Source organism: Trematosphaeria pertusa (assembly GCF_010094035.1).
Source record: "Trematosphaeria pertusa strain CBS 122368 unplaced genomic scaffold BU26scaffold_18, whole genome shotgun sequence".
Classification (NCBI taxonomy): Eukaryota; Fungi; Ascomycota; class Dothideomycetes; order Pleosporales; family Trematosphaeriaceae; genus Trematosphaeria; species Trematosphaeria pertusa.
The window spans coordinates 398,473-419,497 of NW_022987229.1; the positions used below are offsets into that span (position 1 = coordinate 398,473).

The 21,025-nt window shown below is 55.9% G+C and overlaps 8 protein-coding genes across 8 annotated transcripts; 4 read left to right on the forward strand and 4 right to left on the reverse strand.

The window, feature by feature from the left end:
- The first annotated feature begins 368 nt into the window (after positions 1–368).
- On the forward strand, positions 369–2,222 carry BU26DRAFT_123678 (uncharacterized protein). The gene is made up of 3 exons (XM_033819551.1): positions 369–580; positions 631–927; positions 979–2,222. The coding sequence occupies exons 1-3, from the start codon at positions 553–555 to the stop codon at positions 2,106–2,108; spliced, it is 1,455 nt and encodes a 484-aa protein (XP_033677988.1). The 5' UTR covers positions 369–552; the 3' UTR covers positions 2,109–2,222.
- Positions 2,223–3,298: 1,076 nt separating this feature from the next.
- On the forward strand, positions 3,299–5,026 carry BU26DRAFT_581972 (uncharacterized protein; the record flags this gene model as incomplete). The annotated part of the gene is made up of 4 exons (XM_033834515.1): positions 3,299–3,574; positions 3,692–3,835; positions 3,915–4,759; positions 4,867–5,026. The coding sequence occupies 4 exons, from the start codon at positions 3,299–3,301 to the stop codon at positions 5,024–5,026; spliced, it is 1,425 nt and encodes a 474-aa protein (XP_033677989.1).
- A 720-nt stretch (positions 5,027–5,746) lies between these two features.
- BU26DRAFT_123729 (uncharacterized protein) lies at positions 5,747–9,324 on the reverse strand. Its single transcript, XM_033819552.1, has 3 exons — positions 7,299–9,324; positions 7,087–7,244; positions 5,747–7,035 (listed from the first exon to the last, which is right to left on the reverse strand). Exons 1-3 carry the CDS (start codon positions 8,923–8,925, stop codon positions 5,923–5,925), a joined length of 2,898 nt encoding a protein of 965 aa, XP_033677990.1. The 5' UTR covers positions 8,926–9,324; the 3' UTR covers positions 5,747–5,922.
- Positions 9,325–9,723: 399 nt separating this feature from the next.
- BU26DRAFT_510199 (uncharacterized protein) lies at positions 9,724–10,200 on the reverse strand (the record flags this gene model as incomplete). The annotated part of the gene is made up of 1 exon (XM_033827209.1): positions 9,724–10,200. The coding sequence occupies one exon, from the start codon at positions 10,198–10,200 to the stop codon at positions 9,724–9,726; it is 477 nt and encodes a 158-aa protein (XP_033677991.1).
- Positions 10,201–10,769: 569 nt separating this feature from the next.
- Positions 10,770–12,964, forward strand: BU26DRAFT_438071 (cholinesterase; the record flags this gene model as incomplete). Its single annotated transcript, XM_033824271.1, has 3 exons — positions 10,770–10,896; positions 10,955–12,082; positions 12,153–12,964. 3 exons carry the CDS (start codon positions 10,770–10,772, stop codon positions 12,962–12,964), a joined length of 2,067 nt encoding a protein of 688 aa, XP_033677992.1.
- A 117-nt stretch (positions 12,965–13,081) lies between these two features.
- BU26DRAFT_437522 (uncharacterized protein) lies at positions 13,082–13,994 on the reverse strand (the record flags this gene model as incomplete). The annotated part of the gene is made up of 2 exons (XM_033824239.1): positions 13,082–13,755; positions 13,814–13,994. Coding segments are annotated over 2 exons (855 nt in total), but the record flags the coding sequence as incomplete, so codon positions are not given.
- Positions 13,995–14,687: 693 nt separating this feature from the next.
- On the forward strand, positions 14,688–16,946 carry BU26DRAFT_437999 (acetyl-CoA synthetase-like protein; the record flags this gene model as incomplete). Its single annotated transcript, XM_033824266.1, has 4 exons — positions 14,688–15,159; positions 15,221–15,616; positions 15,666–16,798; positions 16,857–16,946. 4 exons carry the CDS (start codon positions 14,688–14,690, stop codon positions 16,944–16,946), a joined length of 2,091 nt encoding a protein of 696 aa, XP_033677994.1.
- Positions 16,947–18,001: 1,055 nt separating this feature from the next.
- BU26DRAFT_123787 (Xanthine/uracil permease) lies at positions 18,002–20,265 on the reverse strand. The gene is made up of 3 exons (XM_033819553.1): positions 19,975–20,265; positions 18,525–19,925; positions 18,002–18,473 (listed from the first exon to the last, which is right to left on the reverse strand). Exons 1-3 carry the CDS (start codon positions 20,064–20,066, stop codon positions 18,185–18,187), a joined length of 1,782 nt encoding a protein of 593 aa, XP_033677995.1. The 5' UTR covers positions 20,067–20,265; the 3' UTR covers positions 18,002–18,184.
- Positions 20,266–21,025: the final 760 nt, after the last annotated feature.

A 21,025-nucleotide genomic window follows, 5' to 3' on the forward strand; every position in this document is an offset into this window, starting at 1 on the left:
CCTGCTCACGGACGCCGTGGCGCCCTCGTTCCGCAACACTCCCCCTCAGCGTCCCCTCTACCTGGGTAGGCTCTGACCCTGTGCCTCCACCTCCTTCCTGCATCCGCGCGCCGTTTATGGCTGCCCTCAAGCTAGCCAGACTGGGAAGGCTCGACCCGTCCCCTTCCCCATATAACTTCTCCATTGATCCTGAACACCCAGCCTCTCACGGCGGCAGGCTCATTCTGACGCAACTGCGTCTCGTCTATCCCCTCGCTTCCTGCCTCTTCACCCGTCACTCCCCTCATCCGCTCCGGCGCCCTGTGACTTTCGCCACCGGCTCCAGTGTCACTGTGCGCCTCAACCTTATCCGGACCTTGACTGCCGTGCGTCCAACGTCCCCTCGTGGAACCTAGGCTGCCTACTTCTACCGCCCGCCGTCCCTCAAGCCAGTGCTATCCACGTCTTCTTTGTCTCCGCCGCCGGTCCAGAGCGAATTATTAGATTCGACATTTCGGACCAGTATCGGAGACGGCGCCATCTGCCAATCGCCACTCACCCACCGCAGCAGCCATGGACACCACTTTCATCACTATTCACGGTAAGCTAATTGGGCGCCCCAGACACACGAACGGTAGCTCACAGAAGTAGACCTTAGCGAGGATGCTCATATCCTCTACTCTTCCGACTCTATCGTTGACGTTCTCGGCCACACTCCGGACGAGGTTGTCAATCGATCATGCTGGGACTTCTTTCACCCGGAAGAAGTCCCGGTTGCGAAGCAGCTCCACAGCCGCGGCGTGAGGCTCGACAAGGCCTCCGTTCTGGCCTACTGTCGCATCAAGAATCGACAGGGTGCGTGGATTGGGTGCGAATGCTGCTTCTCCGTCGTCTACGATGTCATGGTGTGCTGCACCTCCATCTACCGACAAGGAATGAATAGTCAGAGTAAGCGAACATGCCTCCTTTCTCACGCACAGAAAGCTAACGTCATTCCAGAGCGTGCGGTAGACGCTCCCATCATCCGCAAGCTGTTCGCTTCGTCCCCCAAGGATCCCCGTTATCACATGCTGTCACACTTATCCAGCAAGTTCACCCTCGGACCCGACGATCAGACTCACGAGCCACGAGCTGCTCTCTTCCTCAACCGCTTCACCCGGACCTTGACCGTCATGTATGCAACCAGCGGAATCGAGCAGATCATCGGTATCCCGAGCGAAGCCATGATAGGCCGTAGCTTCTATTTCTGCATCGAGCACAACTGCCTGGATGATGCCGTCCGATGTCTTGAATCCGCCAAAGGCAATGATTCCATCGCTTATTTGCGCTTCTTCTTCCGTGACCCGCGTCAGGACGATCCACCTGAAGCGGCTACGTCTGAGAGTGAGGACGATATCATGACTGACATCACGGACGAGTCTGATGCCGGAGCGGACGTCGGCGCACCTTTGACTTCAGGTGAAGAGTCTTCCAACAGCCGATCGCACCCTTCCAACAGCAGGGAGGTCAGCGGCGAGGAGGGTCCTTCAGGCTCACGTGCCCAATCTGGCAACAGCGCCCATCCATCGAACCAAGGATCTGCGGCTCGCTCATCCACGTCTTCCTTGCCAGCGGGCTCACCATACTCCGAGGCTCGCGATGAGCCCATCGAGCTAGAAGCTGTCGTCTCTTGCACATCAGACGGGCTCGTCGTCTGCCTACGTCGCGCCCGCCCTATGATCCCAACGGCAGTCTCGGCCACCCAGCCTGCCCAACATCACGGTATCTTTGCTGCCCCTTGGGCACCCCAGCCTGTCTTCTTCCCGCCCCTTCCACACCAACCTCCCTATCCGCTTGGTGCCCAGCATCCAGCTATGGCGCAGGCAAGACCTCCTGCGGCGTTCCAGAATGCTTTCATGCAGAGCATTCGCGATGTTGCGGTCTTCGCATGGGCTCTCGTCGGAATCAACGGAAGCCTTGCGGACTACTCTCGCGGCAAACCGATTGGCGAGAGCCAGCCGCCGGAGGGCTTTCCAATTTGGGACCCCAAGCCAGGAGAGGTATCAGCTGCGCCCTCTGGCTATGCATCAGGCTCTGGTAGCTCATCGAGCAACGATCCATACGGCTTCGGTGACCCTGGCCTTAGCTGAAGAAGCAGGCTCAAAGCCGGCAGCAGCTGTACAACCTCGCTACTCTCTGCCATCCGCCAGCTCGAGCGTAATCTCTTCTGCAGTATCATCTCCTACGGCGATCAGCGCGCATTATCCCCTTGCATCGATATTGTTGGCGCTGAGCCGGAAAATATACTCGCGACGAGAAGGCTATGTGCAAAGTAATTCCTCGATTTCGACGACATTCGACGTGATCAGGATAATATATGAGCGAGGCATTGATGTCATGGAATGTTTGGACACGATTTCACGATTACGAAGGTATGGTAGTCTCAACGAGTTTCTTTACCCAAAAAAAAAAATCCTCCTCTCCAGATAGCAACTCAAAATGCCCAAAAACAAACTTTCATTTATATCCTGCTTCACGTTCATAATCTGCTTCCTTTTCTTGCGTCGCTTTCACATGGTGTTGTCTTCGGCAACAGCATGCAATCGAGTCAGACCGCAAGCTTTGGAAAATAATCCAGATACTGCATACAGATGCGAGGACGAAAGTATGACCGACTTAGGAGCGCTTACAACCACGCGGACGGTCTTGTAATTTGGTTGGCGGGGATCTCGCTAATCGTGCAGTGTGGTCCTCCTGTTCTTGATCATTCGTGGGGTCCGGCTGAGCACACTTCCAATCTACTCTAACACCGTCCCAATTTTCTGGCATTCTTCCTCATCTCCCCTCCACGTTCAAGCCCAACGTACCCTAGCACCAACTTCCTAATCGGCATGGGTTTCATCAGCCGATGATTGTACGCGGTTGTGGCAAGTTGAGGGGCTTTGTCTGGCGCTTTGTTCTGCGCGATCATGATCGCCTTTCTCGCATACCTCACCCATGTTCTTTCAGATCCCTTTATGCCCGATGTTAGGAGGTGGAGCCTGCCGGATCATGCGGCGAATAAGGGGCGAGGATTTACACCATTACCGCGGGGTGTAGGAGAGCAGTGTCTTGTTCGGGTTCCCGGATGTGCCCCAATGCATCCGATACCTTGTTCCTTGCGCCTCATCGCCACTGGCGAGATAAGTCTTAGGCCTTTGGTGTTTCAGGTTGATTGATGGTTCCTGGCTCTCACCTCGTTCTACTGATTTGAGGTATCGACTCCACGGTCCTTCCATATCATTTCTATCCAACGAGCAGGATACGAACACAGTCAGGCAGGATGCTCCGTCGTTGTAGAATGAGTAGCTCTTGGATAACCGTCCTATCCCTCCTGTGTTCCTTTCAGTTAGCTGCTTCTACCCTTGCCCGGGACACGCCGAATCCTTCAACGTCGGTGTCAGCGGACGCAGCAAAGAGTCTGACATCGCCATTCTCAACAACGACTAATCCGAGCTCAACAAGCACCTCTCCAGCAAGCAAAACAAGCTCGGTGCCTCCGCAGACACACACCGTTTCGGTTGGCAATGGAGATCACAAGTTCAGGCCTGAAGTTGTACAGGCTGTCGTCGGCGATGTAAGTTTCCATCATCATTACTTGTCTTCCACCTCACTGCTTCGGTCTCCTTCATAGCTCTTGATTCTTGTGTAAGGCTCGGTTCGATTTAGGGAAGTGTTGCTGATCAATGGACAGACGGTAGAATTCAATTTCTACCCGCAAAACCACAGTGTCGTCCGCGCGGAGTACGAATTCCCATGTATTCCATATGAGATGACGGGCGAAGGGAAGCAAGGCTTCTTCTCGGGGTTCCAGCCCGTCGATGCGGTCTTGGATGAAGTAAGTACTCATTTCCTTCTTCCCTCTTTACACGCCCCTCTCTCATAATAATAACAAATGGATGCTAATATGCCCCCAGCCCCCAAAATGGTCCATCGAAATCAACGACACCTCTCCCGTCTTCTTCTACTGTAGTGCTCCAGGGTCGTGTATCACATACGGCATGGTCGGCGTCATCAACCCCAACGCCACCACCTCTCTCGCCTATCAACGCCAACTCGCCCAAGACTCCGCCTTCCAGCTCAATCCCGGTGAACCCTTCCCCGCTGAATCCCCCTTGCCCAGCAACCTCCCCAGCTCCACCTCGATTCCCACAGCCCACGTCCGACCCCCGCGCTCCGGCAAGCTCTCTGCCGGCGCAATCGCGGGCATCGCAATAGCCTGTGTCGGGGTCGTCGTGCTGGCCGCGCTGTTATTCTGGTTCTGGGGCCGCTTCAAGGGACTGAACGAGGAGATGCAGCGCAAAGACTCCACCATCCGCCACACGTCTCCCCGCTCGCCTACCTTCTTCGGCTCTGCCCATCCTCACCCCTCTCACTCCTTGCCGGCATACTCGCAAACCCCGCTCTCCCAAAACCCCGGTATACCACCCGCGTACTTCGGCACGCCCTCAGCCACGCCAACACCGGGTTACGCATCCCCATGCCCAGCTCCTAACCACCACCACGCCCCGCCCTCCGACTTCTCCTCCCACAGCAGCAACAACAACAGCAACCGCGTCAGCCGCGCAGCCAGCCACCGCAGCGTCGGCGGCACCTTCGACATCAGCCCGACGACAGGCTACTACACGCGCACGCACGAGGGCCAGGATAGCTATAAGTATACGGCGCCGCATACGAGCGATATGACGAGTCCCGTGGATCCGAACCTTATTCCTGTCGGCCCGTATGGGAGGCAGATGATGGATTTGCAGCGGCTGAATCGGTATGTTTTCTCTTCTTTTTCCGTTCCTCTCCATTCCCTATTTCTTTTTTTCCTACTCCAGTGTCTGGACAGAATGCACAGAATGCGCTAATGCAAGTATACAACAGGTCTTCGAACGGCGAACTAGGAGTAGGAGCACACGCGCCGGGATACTTCGAGACTGCGGCCGGGACCGGCAGGCCAACGCCGCAATATCATGTAAACCAGGGGCAGGCACCCGTGGAAATGGACGACACCAGCGTACCGCCGCCCGCTAGGTTTTTCTAAGCCACTTTATTTTACCCAAACGGTCTCATCTGGCTTGTCTTTGCTCTTTTCGTTAGTGTCGAGTAATGAATGAATGTATGTATGTATATGCAGATACCCAAACAAACTAATGGAGGATTTATTTGAATATGTTACTTACTAGTCAGTTCTTTTCATCTACTTGTATCTGCACCTAGGGACTGGAATAAGGGTCGAGTTCCTGAAGCCGTCATCTTGCTACATTTAGATGCATATAATATGCTTTACATACCGGCGTTGCAAGTACAAAACCGTGTTGGTAGTAATAACTTTACGGTCACGTGAAGCCAGTCAGTCGCGCAAGCCACGTCCGAATGAAGCAGTCATTACCCACTGAAGTACATCAGCCTGCACATTGCATTGCACAGGTGCTCAAACACACAATCATGAAGTCAACTCTTTGCCCTTTTTATTTGGGCATCTCTCACCGAAAACCTATCCACTATACGAAGGTTGAACTCAGAACCCAACCTAGGGTACTGCTAAAAGACCCACAATTCGCTAGCCTTTTCCATCATCCGTCATAGAATACCAACGCTAAAGAGCGGCCGGTCCAGAGCCAGCATATCGGTCCCCAAACGCCTCCTTCCCAACGAACGCCCGCCATCACCGAGGTAAAATCCCACAAACGTGGACGCCTCCTCTTGACTTCCAAACCAAGCCAGGAAAAAATTTCCACCCGGAATCATAGCGCGAACAAAACGCTCAGAAGTCGTAAAAGGAAAGAAGAAAAGAAGGTCCATAGGCGGCATTATATAATATACATATCGAAGGCCTGAAAAGGGCATAATCCGAAGCTAACGGCGCTCAGTGCCCCGCTGAGCGCCCTGCCGTGTCGAACAAAGAAAACGTGCATCGAAGGAGCGGGGATTTAACGCTCATGTCGAAGTGGAAGTGGAGGATGAGGTTGTGGGTGCGGTGGGTTTTGGTTCCTCTGTTACCGGTGCTAACGGCGGCTCAGCGCTCTTGCTCGATGGCGATCTATTGTTAGGTAAGCTCGAATTCATCATCGTCGGCGAGCTCGTTGATTGCGAATGCACGAGTGAGGGCGTAGTAGTACTGGTGTTAGAGGATTGTTGTGCTAGCTTCGCCCTTCGGCTTGTGTAATCGCTTAAGCTGAGTTTCTTTCGCGCGGGACCCGGTGTGACTGCGTTGGCAACGGCGGGAGAGAACGGTGACGCAGCAGGTGCGGCACTCATCGGCGATTGTGCGATTGCACTACCGGTTAGGATGCTTGAGACGGACCCCGGAGTAACAACGGAATTAGCGGAAGATATAGAAGCTGCCAGATCTGGTTTGACCGGCATCTCGAGGCGCATATCAGCAGGTCTTTGAGGTGGCTGGGTTGGTGCGGAGACGGCAGTCGATGTCGCCTGCGTCGTGGTATTTGAATCCCACGGCGTAGGACCCGGTGGTATTGGAGGATGCGAAGTTTCGGACGAAGGCTCTGGATTTGATGCATCTGGCATTTCTTCGATCTTTAGAGATGTCAGCTTTGGAATGGTTGTCTCCTCAGCGTCCTTCATCTCCACATCAACGGGTGCTGCGGGAGCAGGTTCCTTGGGTTTAGGCTCCACGAAAGGCTCGATAGAGATGTCCATAGCGGTAGGTTCCTCGAGGGGAGCGGATGAGGCCACTGGCGAGGGCTTGCCCGAAGTAACATCCTTGAGAGCCGGCGACTTGGCTTCCAGTTTGACTGATGCTGACCGAATGCGTTCCCTTTGCATTTTGTCTTCCTGAGCTTGCTGGAGGAGCCTGCGCTTGAACGACAAGGGCGGCCTGATTATCCTCGCCTTGGCCGGCGTAGGAGGGTCTGCGCTAGGCCTGTCATCCTCAGTCTGGGTGGAGCTATCCACGTAAATGGGCTTTGGCTTCTGCGTAGCACGCCCATTGGTCCTTGTCGAGCTGCCTGAAGTCTTACGAGCCACTCCATTGGCATGTTCCCGAGGGTTTCGAGCGGAAGGCGACGGTTCTGGATGTCCGAGTTGTTTCTGCAGATCTGGATTAGCTTCAAAAAGTGAGGGTCGTGAAGAGCGTCTTACGGAGGATGAGAGGCTAGGCGTGTTAAGTGTTGACCCAGCACTGTTCCTCTTCCCCCGTCTTCCCTTGTGTTGTTCATCGTACTCCAGTTGCTCGAACAGCCGTTCTTGCTGCTGCAACTTTCGCCTTTCGCGCTCTGACATCTTGCCGTTCCCGCCATCTAACGAAAAATGAGTTGCCGGCGTTATATCGCGGCTGGTTGACTTGCGCGAACCAGAAGTAGACCTGGTGTCCATGTTGTTGTCGTCGTCATGCGCGTCGCGATGGTAGGCTTCGCTGCCGGCGCGGCTATTTGTGGCAAGGCCCGTGCTGAGTGGGGAAACTTGACCTTTCTTGGTCTTCCTGCCTTTCATCGTCTTGGGAGGCTGTACTGGTTCTGCGTAACTGCTGGTACTGCGACGAGCGCGCTCAAGAAGACATTCATAACCGTCTGAATTGTCACAAGCGCATCCGCCAAAGTTGGCGAGCACGCACGTCACCCATGGCTGGATCTTCTTGAAGCCTTCCTTCTGGATGTCACCGTTTGTGACGACCTTTTGTAGCTGGAGCCGCACAGCAGAGTCAATGTCCCAACCTACAGTGAGCTCCTCGCCTGGTGCGATGTCGCGCATTGCAAGGAAGCAGAAGTGATAACCGCCCTCGGGGCCCTGGGTTAGGATTTTCATCGCCATGTTTGGCTTGCAGCTCCTCCTGGTGTAGCGAAGTATCGTCCCCTCTTGCCGTGTGTCGATATAGATGGGGAGATGGGGAGGGAAGAAAACGAATGGTTCCGGATGTCGTAGTAACTCCCACCGGTTCAGGGGATCTGAGAAGTAGTCTTGTTTTCTGCCGATGCGACCTTTGAGCTCGCCAATGAAACCGCTTGAAGCGACGAACGTCTCGACCGTGAGGAGATGCCATTGTGGATGAAGTCCGTGTGCTGTTATGCTGGGGTCTTCATCTGTCTGTTTGGTGATGACTGGCGCATGGGAAGCCTCCATGTCTTCGATTGTAGTCCCAATGCTCATGAAGACATCGGCTGGTGTCTTGCCTCCTGTGGCCTCGGCGAGAGCGTCTCGGTCGCTGAGCCATAGTGCTATGTCGTTTGCGACTCGAAGATCGGTATATGAGTTGGTGTCGGCGGAACGTGGCTCTTGCTGGCGATATAGATTCATGAATTCGAGCGAGAATTCTTCGATCGGGCCATCCGGGTTAGCGGGGGACTTGACGGGGCTGTGGCCATTAAACATAATCGAACCGCCTCGTTTGCGCGACCCAGGAGCGAGCGCAGGTGCTTGGCTCATCATGTTGATCGAACCCGATGTCCGATGGCTGGTTTTCGGCCGTTTGGCAGGCGGTGGTTGCTCCCGAGGGCTTCCGCTATTCCGTTCGGAGTTGTAATGGAGGTCAGTGTTCGAATGGACGGCCCAGCCATTGGGCTGCACCGATCCGAGAGGATCCTTTGCTCTCTTCTTGTGGCTCTTGGTTGTGGTTCTCGGCCGGATTTTGGGCTCGTCAATGTGGAAGAACTCTCGACGTACTCGCTGCTTCTCGGTGGCAGCTTTGGCGTCGATGGGTCTAGGAAGGCAGTCTGTGCACTCGTGGACATCTGGCACACGGTGGGCAGACTGGTAGTAACACACGATGTGCTGCCACGTATCGCACTTCTCGCACAAGACAGTGTTTCCGTCATCGTCCGAGAAGCCACATATGCACTTGATGGTCGACGACTCTTCCTCGTCGATGGTCCCGTCTAGCGCAGGGGAGCCGTTGGTGAAAGCGGGGGGTGGAGGGCCACCGTAGAAGGCGACGGGAGCCGGCTGAGGATCAGCATGCGCCTTGACCGACGAGACGTCTGTCATAATCCGGCCGGCGCACAGAGACAAAGCGGTGTTCGAATATTTGGGTGCTCAGGCTTTCGGTCCTTTGGATCGCATGACGCCCGATGCGCAAACGACCAAAGTAGGGCTGTCGACAGCGACGCGAGACGAATCCGACGGCGGATATCGACGAGCTACCTGCTTGCAGAAGGGGTTAGGTGGTTATTGGGGCCCGGTGGCCAGAAAGAAAGGGCTGCGTGTCCGGGTGCAGAATGGGCAGCAATGGAGGGAGGCGTCGATAAGGGCAGATGGACGGCAGGAAACGGAGAGGAGCGAGTGCCTAGCATGAGAAAGGTATATTGAGGTCGAGGCAGGCCGTGTCCATGCAACGCGCTGAGTGCGAGGGCGAGGAGAGGAGGAATGGGCGGAGGAGGCGGCTCTTGAGGCGTCTGGCTGAGGACCCCAACAAAGGAGACGCGGCGCAATCAAAGAGGAGGGCTGCGCGCGACGAGGCGCTGCACGGGTAGCAGGTAGCGGGTGGGCAGAGTGCGAGGAGCGTCGTCGCGCTGGCGGGAGTCAGAGAGGCACTGGGTGTGTGGGTAGTGAACGAGGAGAGCGCAGAGAGAGAAACGAATGGCCTTGAGCCTTGCACTAGATGGGGTTAGCGGCGCACGGGCCCGCTTTTCTTTGGCAGCAGAGAGCAGGCCGGGCAGGGCAGAACCGTTAGCGAGCGGAGGGGAGTTTGTCAGTCAGTCGAGATAAAATCAAGGCCGGCCTGGGGGGCGGCGACAGGGCGACAGCTGGGCTGTGCAGATGCGGTGAGGACAGCATCGTGCGGGATCAGGTCCTCCAGGAAGGACGATGGACAGCGTCGTGAGAGGAATATAATGATGCAGAAGAACTCGGTCGGGGCTGAGTGTGTGATGAGACGATGGCAACAGCAGCGGATCCTTGGCCGTTGCCCCTCACAGCCAATAACTTGGAATGCCGGCGCGCGCGCCATCGGGGCAGAAAGCGACGAGCCGGATGCGGCCTAGCCGGTGAGATGCCTCCAGGAGCAAGCCAGCAGATCAGGTTCGCGGCGCGCACGCTTGCGGCGCCGAGTTTTGCGCTTCTCCGAGTTTTCGACGCGACGCGCCCGCCGTCTTCATTTCCAGTGCGAAGTCTTATCGCGCGCCGCGTCCGCCGACGACGGCGCAAGGAGGCAACAGAGGGACGGGAAAGGGCGTTGGCCTGAGTGGACGACGTGTCCGCGCCTGCACTGCTGCGCTGCCACCCCCGGTCGCACCTTCCCTGAAACGCCGCCCATGAAGTCATCCCCCGCAGCAGCAGCGGCGCGTCTTCACCGCGACTTTCCGGTCGCAGACAGCTGCCTCGCGGAACCCGCCCTCCGCATATATTCTCTGCGGCCTTCCCTCCGGCCCTCGATGCAACAGCTTGGGAACCCCCAAGAATGCTTCAGCCGGCGACGGCCGAGCCGCGACGTGTCCTGAGCAGCGTTCGCGTTGCCCGCGCGCTATACCACTGCAGTACCCGCTCCACGCGCAGCGCACAACTCATGTGCGATCAAACTCCATCAAGCAGCGCCATGGACCTGCTTTGATTATTGCACCGCGCTGGGGGCCTCCAGACCCAGCTTTCACTCTTCCCGGCGACGATCCTCGACCCAACTCTCCGTCCACGGGCGCTCCACGGCCAGCGGCCCTAGATTCCCTTCATCTATGCACCCGCGCAGACACTAGAGCCTCAATATAGCCCACGAATAGACGGACATGTCGCCGCACTCCGCGACGGTGGAATATATTGATCTTTTTCCTGTAAAAAGGCGTAGGCTGCTTCTCGTTGGAGAATCAGGTTCTGACTCTATAAGTCCTGCCGGCATTGCAATGGCTGCCCTCGTTGGTTTGGCCACTGTTGTCTCGTTTCTTCTGAGCCCCGCGACGGTGCAAGCTGTTCCCAGTCCCCAATCAATAGGGAGTGATTTGACAATTCTTACGAATAACGATCTGTCCGGTTCGTAGGACGTCGGTGGGGAAACAGCAAAAGCGTCCTTCCTGATCTCTTCCTATAGGCAATGCTAGTGTCACGCAAGCCGCCACTATCGTTCTAAGCGCTCGTCAATCGCACTCCAAAGCTCAAAACAGCTGCGCCGCCCTAGGAGAAACGTTATGGATTCCGGGAAACAACACCAAAGACCTTGGCTTCTTTCGATACCTAGACTATCTGAACACGACCGATGCAATCCCCAAATACTGGATAGGGATCGGAAGCACCTCGGGATGCAGCGCGATAACCGCAGACGGCCGAACTGCTCCTGAGCCTTGTGACACCCGGCTACCAGCCCTGTGCTCGCAGTCCGCGCCGCTAAGCTCTGTAGGAAACGTTGATACGGATACCAAATGGCAGACGTCGGTAACGACAGGCAACACGACAATCGTAGGATACCGCGACAAGCTTTCCTTCCGCTTCCTGGGCCTGAACTATGCATCCCAACCCGCAAGGTTCGGGTACTCCATGTACGAACCGCCCAGCAGCAGCGCGAACGTGTCCGCTTTATCGTATGGCTCAATGTGTATGCAGGCAGGCTGTGGTGGCGATTTAGGACCTTGTAGCGAGGACTGCTTGTTGTTGAACATCTGGACGCCCCAACTCCCAAGTGGCAAGACAGTGCCGGCGCAGAAGAAGGCCGTGATGCTCTGGATCCATGGAGGAGGCTTCACCGGGGGTACTGGATCTGATACCACGTTTGACGGCGGCAACATGGCGTCCAGAGGTGACGTCGTCGTTGTAACAATCAACTACCGTCTGTCCACGCTCGGATTCCTAGCCCTGGACAACACTACCCTGAGAGGAAACTACTGGCTGTCAGACCAGATAGCCGCCCTAGACTGGGTTCAAAACCATATCGAGGACTTTGGCGGAGACAAGAGCAGAGTAACGGTTTTTGGCCAAAGTGCCGGTGCTGCGTCAGTCAGGGCGCTGCTTGCGTCGCCACTGGCCAAAGGCAAATTCTCCAGGGCGATTATGCAATCCTGTCCACAAGGTTCAGGTTACGCAAGCACATTTTCGCACTATTCGACGATCGGGGAGGCCACGGATTTGACGAAAGCGATATTGACTGAGACGGGCTGTGCACAGGCGGATAAGTCAGTACAGCTTGCTTGCCTCCGAGCGCAGGATCCCATTACGCTCGTGGGCGGTCGGAATGGCCAGTGGACGGGCACGATTGCAAGGTCGGTTTATAGAGGCCGCTGAATATTTGGGCATAGACGCTAATACACCTGCCAGGTATCCGGTCGTTGATGGCACGTATTTGTCGAGTGATGAACTGCCCTTGGATGGCTCTGCTCCGGCGAAAGATGTGGTGGTTATGACCGGTATTATGCGAGACGATGGCGATCCTTTCAGCTCTTTCTCCACAAGTCTGAACGCTTCTCAAGCTCTCACCGAGCAGGGCTACGATGCGGCTGATATCCTTGGTTCCAACCAGTTTCCTGTGCCCAAAGGCTCTAACACCACCTTAGACATCTTCAATCTGACAGCTCGAGTTGCAACCGATGCCGAGTTCCGCTGTCTGACACAGTCCACCGCATACTCAGCCGCCAAGAATAGCGCCTTCCCAAGAGTCTATTCGTATGAGATAGACCGCGGATACCAAATCAGCGAATGGAGTCCCAATCCGCCGACCTGCGAGGCGCCTGTTACTCCTGGTCATCCGTACGGGGATCCCAGCCAACCTTACTTTAGATGCCACAGTGGTGAGCTGTACTACGTCTTTGGCAATGTTATCCGGCAAGGTCGGCCTCCGCGCGACAAGGACGACGTCCCGTTCTCTCAGTTTATGGTTGACAGCTGGACCGCGTTTGGGAGGACGGCGGATCCAAATCCTGGGTTGGGCTTTCTGCGTGCGAGAGGTTTTGACAATACTCATGACACGGTGGAGAAATCAAGTGCCTGGAAACCTGTGGAAGCTGGAGATCCGAAGCTAAGAGTACTCGATGTGGAACCGAAGAATGAAGGGTTTCGAGAAATGGAGCAATGCATGGTGCTCGACTATCCGCTGAACTACTATTCGCAGTAAACGGGAGAACTGGATATACATATAGACAATGGTTAGCCGTATGTAATATAGAAGAGAGAGTACCCTTCTTGCTCAATCTTGGGAATCAGTCCGCACATTCCAGTCACTGCCCCTTTGTCACCGCAAGTAGCCGGCGTGAACAATGAATCCAGAGTTCTCTCTTAATGGCTCCGACAAAAGTTTGTCGGGAACTTTCCAGACGTGGAACAAGAGATGGAAGCTCGTTAGCCAAGACTCAAACACCTCCGAAGAACGGAGCTGCTGGGCGATGAGACAGAGAGTAGGCCGTCCACCCTGGCTCTCTGAGCGGAGACGACATATCTGAGCGCAGGTAGTGTTGAACGGTTCGATGAGCGCATCGTTATAGATGCAGTCGCAGGCAATGATCAGGTCCACCCCGTGGGCGTCTTCCGTGCCCATGTTGTCCTGTAAGAGGGAGGGTAGCGAGGAAAGGGAGTCGAGTTCCCAGTCTAATTCTAGCGTCTCAATGTTTGACGGCCCTTGCAGAGGCGTGCCAGGCGGCCGTATCTGCTTATTCTTCTGCTTCTTGCTGGCATTAGCAGGTCCTGGGGGCAAGTTGTCGGTGATGTTCTGCTTCAACAGTCGAATAACGTAGTCCTGGTCCGTGGCGATGTATTTCTTGATCTTGGGGCCCAGCGTCACCGCTACGATGCCAGAGACACCAGCGCCAAGCTCGATGGCAACAGAGTCGGGACCCAGATAGCCGGCTTGGAAGAGGAAGTTTGGTGAGGTTACCCATTCGGCGAACAACGGTGTGACTTTCCAGACAACTGCAGTTCACATTAGCGAGCCCAAGACAGCCAAGCAGCGGGCTGAGGCAGTGCTGACCTGCACCCGTCGTCCCCTGCTTTCTCTCAGAGTGGAGTAATCCGCGGGACTGGTGGATAGTAAGATCTCTTTCTCCGACGGCGATGATGACGGCCGGTGCCTTGGTGTCAATGAAGCCTAGCGACTGGGACGGGATAGCTTGCGAGAACACCACGAAGGCGTCTAGATGACTAGATGAGCGTTTGCGGTTCAGGAGCTTGGGCGAATCGCATCTACAAAGGGATGCGCCGTGCCGAGGACAAGAGCAGGCGTAGATTGGTCAGTACCTTCTTCAGGGTCTGTCACGGGAGCGCCCAAGAGGTGGTGGAGGTCCATGGTGGCGCTGCGCACAACCCCGGCCTTTGAGTGAGCGACGACCCGTGCGGCGGGAATGTAGAGCTCAGGATGATTGTGCTGTACAAAGCCGAGAGAGGGGGCGTCGAGACCAGGGCTGCCTTTTCTTGGGGGTCGTATGCTCGCTTGGCCGCGATGTAGAATCCCGGCGGGCTGGCGCTGAGCCTTCAGCTGGTGCTCGGCTTTGGGGTGGCAGTCGAGGTTTGTGTTGGGTCTGAGACAGATGCCTGCGCAAGGATGTGCGTAGAAATAGCAGACTGCGTGTGTGGAGCAGCGGGCAGACCCCAGCCAGCGTGCCTGGCCCAGATTCGCTGAGCGTCGGTCGAGTGGCTGCGTCATTCTCAACATCACACGTCGCCGCGCCAAGCGGAGGCCCAAGCTCTATACAAGCCCTCTCCTCCCAACCTGCCTGCTCGCCTGCGCACAGCATCGGACTCCGCTGGCGGCTTCATATTTCTCGCTGCTGCTCCTCTTCGCGCTCTCCGGACTCCCTCTTTCGATTTACCTGTCCTCCCCCAGTACCAGCTCCCCAGCCGCCACCATGGTGCAAGACCTCAAGAAGCTCATGCCTCAGGCGAAGGCATCGATACACGGCCCCGTCAGCGCCGAAGCGCCCGGCTACCAGAAGGTCGAGGGCGAGACGATACCGCGCCGGAACGTCAAGACCAAGGGCACCCTGAGGCTCACGCCCGCCAACGGCATCAACACCCTCTACGACATCCTGCGGTACTCGTCGGCCAAGTTTGGCAATGCGAAGTGTGTCGGCTCGCGCAAGGTGGTGCACATCCACGAGGAGACGAAGAAGATCAAGAAGATGATCGACGGCAAGCAGCAGGAGGTGGACAAGAAGTGGCAGTACTTCGAGCTGAGCCCATACGAGTTCAAGAGCTTCGTCGAGTTCGAGCACCTCTGTCTCACCGTCGGCTCGGGCCTCAAGAAGCTGGGCTTCGCGCCGCATGACCGCCTCCATCTGTTCGCGTCCACCAGCATGCAATGGCTGGCATCTGCTCACGGTACGTATTTCCCAGTCTGTTCCGTACGCCCGCCGTTCCGTGCTGACACCACCTTTGCCAGGTGCGCTGTCGCAGTCTCTGGCCATTGTGACCGCATACGACACGCTCGGAGAGGAGGGCCTTAAGCACTCCATGCACCAGACGAAAGCGAAGATCCTGTTCACAGACCCGCATCTGCTCCCGAAGCTCGTGAACCCGTTCAAAGAGGCCAAAGATGTCCAGGTAGTCGTCTACAGCACGAAGGAGGAACAGAAGCAGAAGGATATCGATGCGCTCACGAGCGCGCATCCCCACTTGAAGGTGATCAGCTTCGACGAGCTGGTGCAGCTCGGTCGAGACAACCCGGCAGACCCAATTCCCCCCAAGGCGGATGACCTTGCCTGCATCATGTACACATCCGGGTCTACGGGAACGCCCAAGGGTGTCCTCATCAAGCACAGCAATGTGGTTGCAGCCAGTAAGTTCTGAAATGAGCGAGTGCCTTCGACTCAGCTGACATAGTGCAGTCGCCGGTGTCGACGTCATTGTAGGCCAATATCTCGGACCTGGCGACTCGCTCCTTACCTACCTTCCTGCTGCGCATATCCTCGAGTTTGTGTTCGAAAACGCCTGTCTCTACTGGGGCGGCACCATGGGCTATGGGACTATCCGGACGCTTTCTGATACTTCGGTGCGAAATTGCAAGGGCGATATCAGGGAGCTCAAGCCAACGATTCTCGTTGGCGTTCCGCAGGTATGGGAGACCGTCAAGAAGGGCATTGTCTCCAAGGTCGAGGCTGGCGGTTCGCTCACCAGCAAGCTCTTCTGGGGTGCCATGGCTGCCAAGGGCTTCCTGCTCGGCAGTGGGCTCCCCGGAAGTGGCATCCTCGATACTGTCGTCTTCAACAAGGTCAAGGATGCTACCGGTGGACGTCTGCGCATCTGCATGAACGGTGGTGGTCCCATCGCCAAGGAGACGCAGCGCTTCATCTCTCTGGCCATCACTCCCATGATCAGTGGTTACGGTTTGACCGAGACTACTGCGATGGGCGCCCTTATGGATCCTATGGCTTGGACTGATTCCGCTCTGGGTGAGATGCCCGCGTGCATCGAAATGAAGCTGGTTGACTTCGCGGATGCCGGTTACTTCTCCACGAACAACCCACCTCAGGGTGAGATCTGGATCCGCGGAGGAGGCGTCACGTCCGGCTATCTTGACCTCGAAGAGGAGACCAAAGAAGCCTTCACCGATGACGGCTGGTTTAAGACGGGTGATGTCGGCGAGTTCGACTCCAAGGGCCAGATCAAGATCATCGACCGCAAGAAGAACTTGGTCAAGACGCTTGCAGGCGAGTACATTGCACTCGAGAAGCTTGAGTCGATCTACAGGTCTGCTCCTATTGTGGCGAACATCTGCGTGTACGCTGCGCCCGACCAGATGAAGCCGATCGCGATCATTGTTCCGGCTGAGCCAGCGCTCAAGAAGCTCGCGGAAGAGAATGGCGTCAAGGGTGACCACTTGGAGGAGCTTGTACACGACGAAAAGCTGAACAACGCTGTATTGAAGCAGTTGCAGTCTGCTGGCACCAAGGGTGGCCTTGCAAGCTTTGAGATTATTGCCGGTGTCGTTCTAGCTGACGAGGAATGGCTGCCCCAAAACGTGAGTGACCCTTCTACTCCGGCAATGCATTCGAGAACTCAAGCTAACAGCAACACAGGGAATGACTACCGCTGCCCAAAAGCTCAACCGAAAAGGCATCCTGAACAAGTACAAGAAGGAAGTCGACCACGCCTACGGCAAGATCTAAACCCCTCATCCCTTCCCTACCCTATATACCTCCCCTCTATCTTCACGAAAATGGTAAGCGGCGGTGCTATATCGGCGTTTGCTGGAGTCGGCTCGCTCTGCCGTTGCTCCTTTCAATCTATGTCTAGCAAAAATGGCTCTTTTTTGGTCGGCGGAATTCATGACTGGGAAACGATTTGTATTCTACCGGGTGGGTGCCTGCGAGGCGAGGCGAGGCGAGGCAAAGCGGTGGATCTATTCGCTTGGGACTGTGACAATACTCATTGTAGCTTTGTAATTGCATGCTCTTTGGACTCTTCTCATTGCTGAGCACTGCTGCTGTGAGATACTATCACCTTCGGGGAAGCGCTTGTCGTAAGGGAGGTAGAGGCGGAATGCTATGCTAACAAAGCTCGATTGAGTTATCGATATAAGCCTTGGAGGAATGCACAATAGTCCTACTCACTGTCGCTCGTCCTCATTTCTGCAACTTGCCTCTATATCTCTCCTTGGGTAGTTGGTCTATCTCCTGAATATATCTTACGAGGAAGAGGACGGGCGATGGAGCGGAATAGCCTGATCAAACCCGTGTTATGCCATCTAATAGTATGTCTACCTCTTGTGCTGTGTTCCTCGCTAGTTGCTGTATTCCTCGCAGACTTATTCCCGAAAGCTTCGTTGCCATGCCCCTGAGTAGAGCCGCAACTTCTCTACTCCGGTCGCTTCGTTCGCCCTTACGAAACCAGAGAGGGAAGAGAAAAGCGCGATGACATCATAGATTGGGATAGGGTTTATTGAGTTAGGTTTTACGTGGGGGGCTACATCGTAGAGAGAGGTCCGCACAATTGCACCATACTTGCTCTGCGAGCAACGCAGTGTAGGCACTATACCTAGCGCCTGTATATATACACAATAACAATCTAATAGATATATATAGTAGTACTGTTGGGTGCGGCGGGCGGAGAACTTGGCTGCGCGTGCGAAAAGCCCGTAGATAGATGACGCGATTTCTTGACGAACGGGCCGAACCGACGGTAACAGCAGAAGGAGAGGGGATTTATTGGAAACAATGGTTCGTTGGAATGAATAGTGAGGGTATATGCAACGTATGCAAAATCATAAGTAACAAGTGCGCAGCCATATCTACAACCCGTCAGTCATATAAGCCCGTCATCCCTCGTCTAGCCCTTTTGCCTTCTTCTTCTTCGCCAATCCCAAGCCGAATGTAGTCCACTGCACTGAACCCTCGACAACTTTTCTCTACGCCTTTGCCGGCGCAATCTCACTGCTATCCCTCCCCTCCTCATCACTCAGCTTCTTGCCTCTTTGAATCCTATTCCACTCCTCCTTATCTTGCTGGTCGTCCGCCTCATTCGCCGTAATCTCCGGTGTCTCCTCGTCTTCAATCTCCTCGGGCAGGATCAGGTTCAGGATGACGGTGATCAAGGCAACGACGGCGAAACCGGTTTCCATGACCAGCTCGATGGCGTTGTAGAAGCCGAGGAGGGCGCGGTTGGGGCCGTCGTAGGTGAAGACGTAGGAGAACCAGCTAAACGGGTTGTTAGTAGAGAGAGGAGGGGGAAGGGAGGGGGAATCTTACGTAGGAACCATTGTAGCGCCGAAGCCTAGCGTGAAGCCCGCGGTGAGGATGAACCTGTTGCGGCGCGTGAACGGCATCGTGCTGATAATCCTGATACCAGACACCGTAACGGCAGAGAAGAGGAACGTGGTCATGCCACCAAGCACCGCCGACGGGATTGCAACAAGCGCAGCCGCGAACTTAGCAAAGATACCCATGATAATCAGCCAGAAGCAACAAGCGTATCCCGCCTTGCGGTTCGCGCAGCGCGTGAGCGCAATAACGCCGTTGTTCTGCGCGAAGGTCGACATGGGAGTGATGGTGCAGAGACCCGCGATGATGCCGTTGAGACCATCGGCCAGCACACCTCCCTGAATGCGGGAGTCGAAGAGCTCGCCGTCGACTTCGAGGCGGGAGACGTCGCAGGTGGCGGTAATGTCGCCGATAGCTTCCATGGCTAGCACCATGTACACTGCTAATAGTGGTAAGACGATTGGTCCGTAAACGGAGAGCTTGAAGGTGTGGACCCAGATGAAGGATGCTGCGGGCGAAGCATCGATGCTGGTGCGGTCGAAGTAACCACATGCTGCAGCGATGATGCAACCAACAAGGAGGCCAATGACGACGGCTGTGGACTTCATGATAGGGGCACCGAAACGTTCGCAGATGATGATCGTAATGAAGACTGAAAAGCCGAGGCCAATGAACTCGGCGCTGCCCCAGGGAAGAGCATGCGGCGCGTTGATATTGGGGCACAGCTGGAAGAGTCCCGTCTCTGGCCTTTTCGAGCAGTCTCCACTGCCGCCCGCCCAGTTCGAGAAGCCGGACTGGATAAGCTTGACACCGATGAGCATGACGGTCGGACCGGTCACCAGAGGCGGAAAGATGCGCTTGAGGATCCTTGGGGCAGTGAAGGCCATGAGGATTTCGAGAAGAGCGCACACACATGCGGTACCGATGATTGCGCCGTAGCCGTCGGGGCAAGGCAGGGGAGTGCCGTCCGCAGCTGAAGGGCAGTAGCCAGTGGCGTACATCTGTGTGAGAGCTCCAGTGGCCACGGGAATCGTTGCGAATGATGTACCGACGACGGAGATCAAGCCGGTTCCAATGTAGTAGGGAGTGCGCCAGATGTGGAAGCGGGTGATCTGGATTGAAGACAAGATACCGCAGACAAGCAACGAGGTCGAGACCAGGTATTGCTGCACATCGGGTGTAAGATGAGCGGCGCTCGAGAGAATGATAGGCGGCGTGATGACACCTGCCAGCATGGACAGGGCATGCTGGAAGCCGAGAAGCAGAGCCAGGAGTACGGGCATCTTGTCATGGAGGCCGAAGAAGGGCGCCGCTCGCCGCTCCTTCTTCATGAAGGGCAGGTTCGGCTTGAAGAGGAATGCATAGTCGTATGTGCCGATGAGGCCATCCCTGTCCTATCAGCTGCAAGTCCCTAGAGGAGAGCATATAGATGGCTTACTTGGTGGTGAAGGCCTTCACGAAGCGGCGACACTTCTCTCCAAAGCTGCGCTTGGGGTGGTAGTCGGGTCCAATGCGATCCGCTTCAGACATAGTGGGTAGCTGCTGATGTTCTTCGAAGTCACTTTTGACCAGGGTTTGGTGGAACCTGTCCGGGTATTTCAACTGTTCATGCGCCTGAGCCTATCTCAGCGGCGCAATCTTGATCGACCGGGTGCTGATAAGGAATGTGACGCGATCTCGATAATATGACGAGGCAGACCAAGTCGATGGCTGGATAGATCGCTTAATATACCCAGATGTATGGGCGGGAGCCTGTGAGGCAGATCTGCTCGCGTGCGCTAGAAGATGCTAGGGACGGGTGTGCTTTTTTGAATGGCTTCCCAATTGCGGGGATCTGGCGCAGGCAGATATGTAGATCGCCGAATGAGGTGCTGCCGCAAAGTCGATGCAGAGCTGCTGGATGCGGGCTATGACGACTGACAGCTGCAATGCGCTTTATACCCGCTGTTGCACCGATAGATGTTTATCTTTGCCAATGCCCACGATACGCAATTTCTCATCCGCAGGGACCTAGTCTGCGTCCAAGGCCAGCTGTCAAGGCCCGATGGGCAGCCACCGCCGCTGGAGGCGGCCGACAGCTTCGTTTCGCTCCGGGGGTATCGTCACGTCTCCACGACGGCGGGTGGTTGGGGTGGGAAACTCGAGGCCTTCTGGGCTGCGGGCGCATGCTTTTGCTAAAAGCTTAACATGAGAAGTTGCTGATAAGCTGCGAGCTGGCCGTGTGATTGGCCAACCTGGACGCTGAGGCACGTGAGCCGGTCCCCTCCGACGCACCCATCGCTCTCTGCAGAGCCATCCCACACTCGAGTCAGGAGCAAGTGACCGTCTGGGCCTGGTGCTGGAAAATGTCTCGAGGGCATCGTCGCCGGACGCCGATATTCTGCCAGGACGCGGTGCTCTGCGCGACGAGCCGCGAGCCTTTTCTGCTCTCCAGCTGCTCTATTATCTGCCGAGCTTAGTTCTAGATGCTAGAGGATCACGGCTTCAGC

Excerpts from the sequence above, each read along its gene's own strand:
- BU26DRAFT_123787 (XM_033819553.1), bottom strand. The coding sequence starts at position 20,066 with ATGTCTGAAGCGGATCGCATTGGACCCGACTACCACCCCAAGCGCAGC. Across the intron at positions 19,926-19,974 it reads GTGAAGGCCTTCACCACCAA|GGATGGCCTCATCGGCACAT; the intron begins GTAAGCCATCTA and ends CTGATAGGACAG. Across the intron at positions 18,474-18,524 it reads GGCGCTACAATGGTTCCTAC|CTGGTTCTCCTACGTCTTCA; the intron begins GTAAGATTCCCC and ends CAACCCGTTTAG.
- BU26DRAFT_123729 (XM_033819552.1), bottom strand. The coding sequence starts at position 8,925 with ATGACAGACGTCTCGTCGGTCAAGGCGCATGCTGATCCTCAGCCGGCT. Across the intron at positions 7,245-7,298 it reads GGACACCAGGTCTACTTCTG|ATGGCGGGAACGGCAAGATG; the intron begins GTTCGCGCAAGT and ends ATTTTTCGTTAG. Across the intron at positions 7,036-7,086 it reads CGCCTAGCCTCTCATCCTCC|AAACAACTCGGACATCCAGA; the intron begins GTAAGACGCTCT and ends CCAGATCTGCAG.
- BU26DRAFT_123678 (XM_033819551.1), top strand. The coding sequence starts at position 553 with ATGGACACCACTTTCATCACTATTCACG. Across the intron at positions 581-630 it reads CACTTTCATCACTATTCACG|ACCTTAGCGAGGATGCTCAT; the intron begins GTAAGCTAATTG and ends TCACAGAAGTAG. Across the intron at positions 928-978 it reads ACAAGGAATGAATAGTCAGA|AGCGTGCGGTAGACGCTCCC; the intron begins GTAAGCGAACAT and ends ACGTCATTCCAG.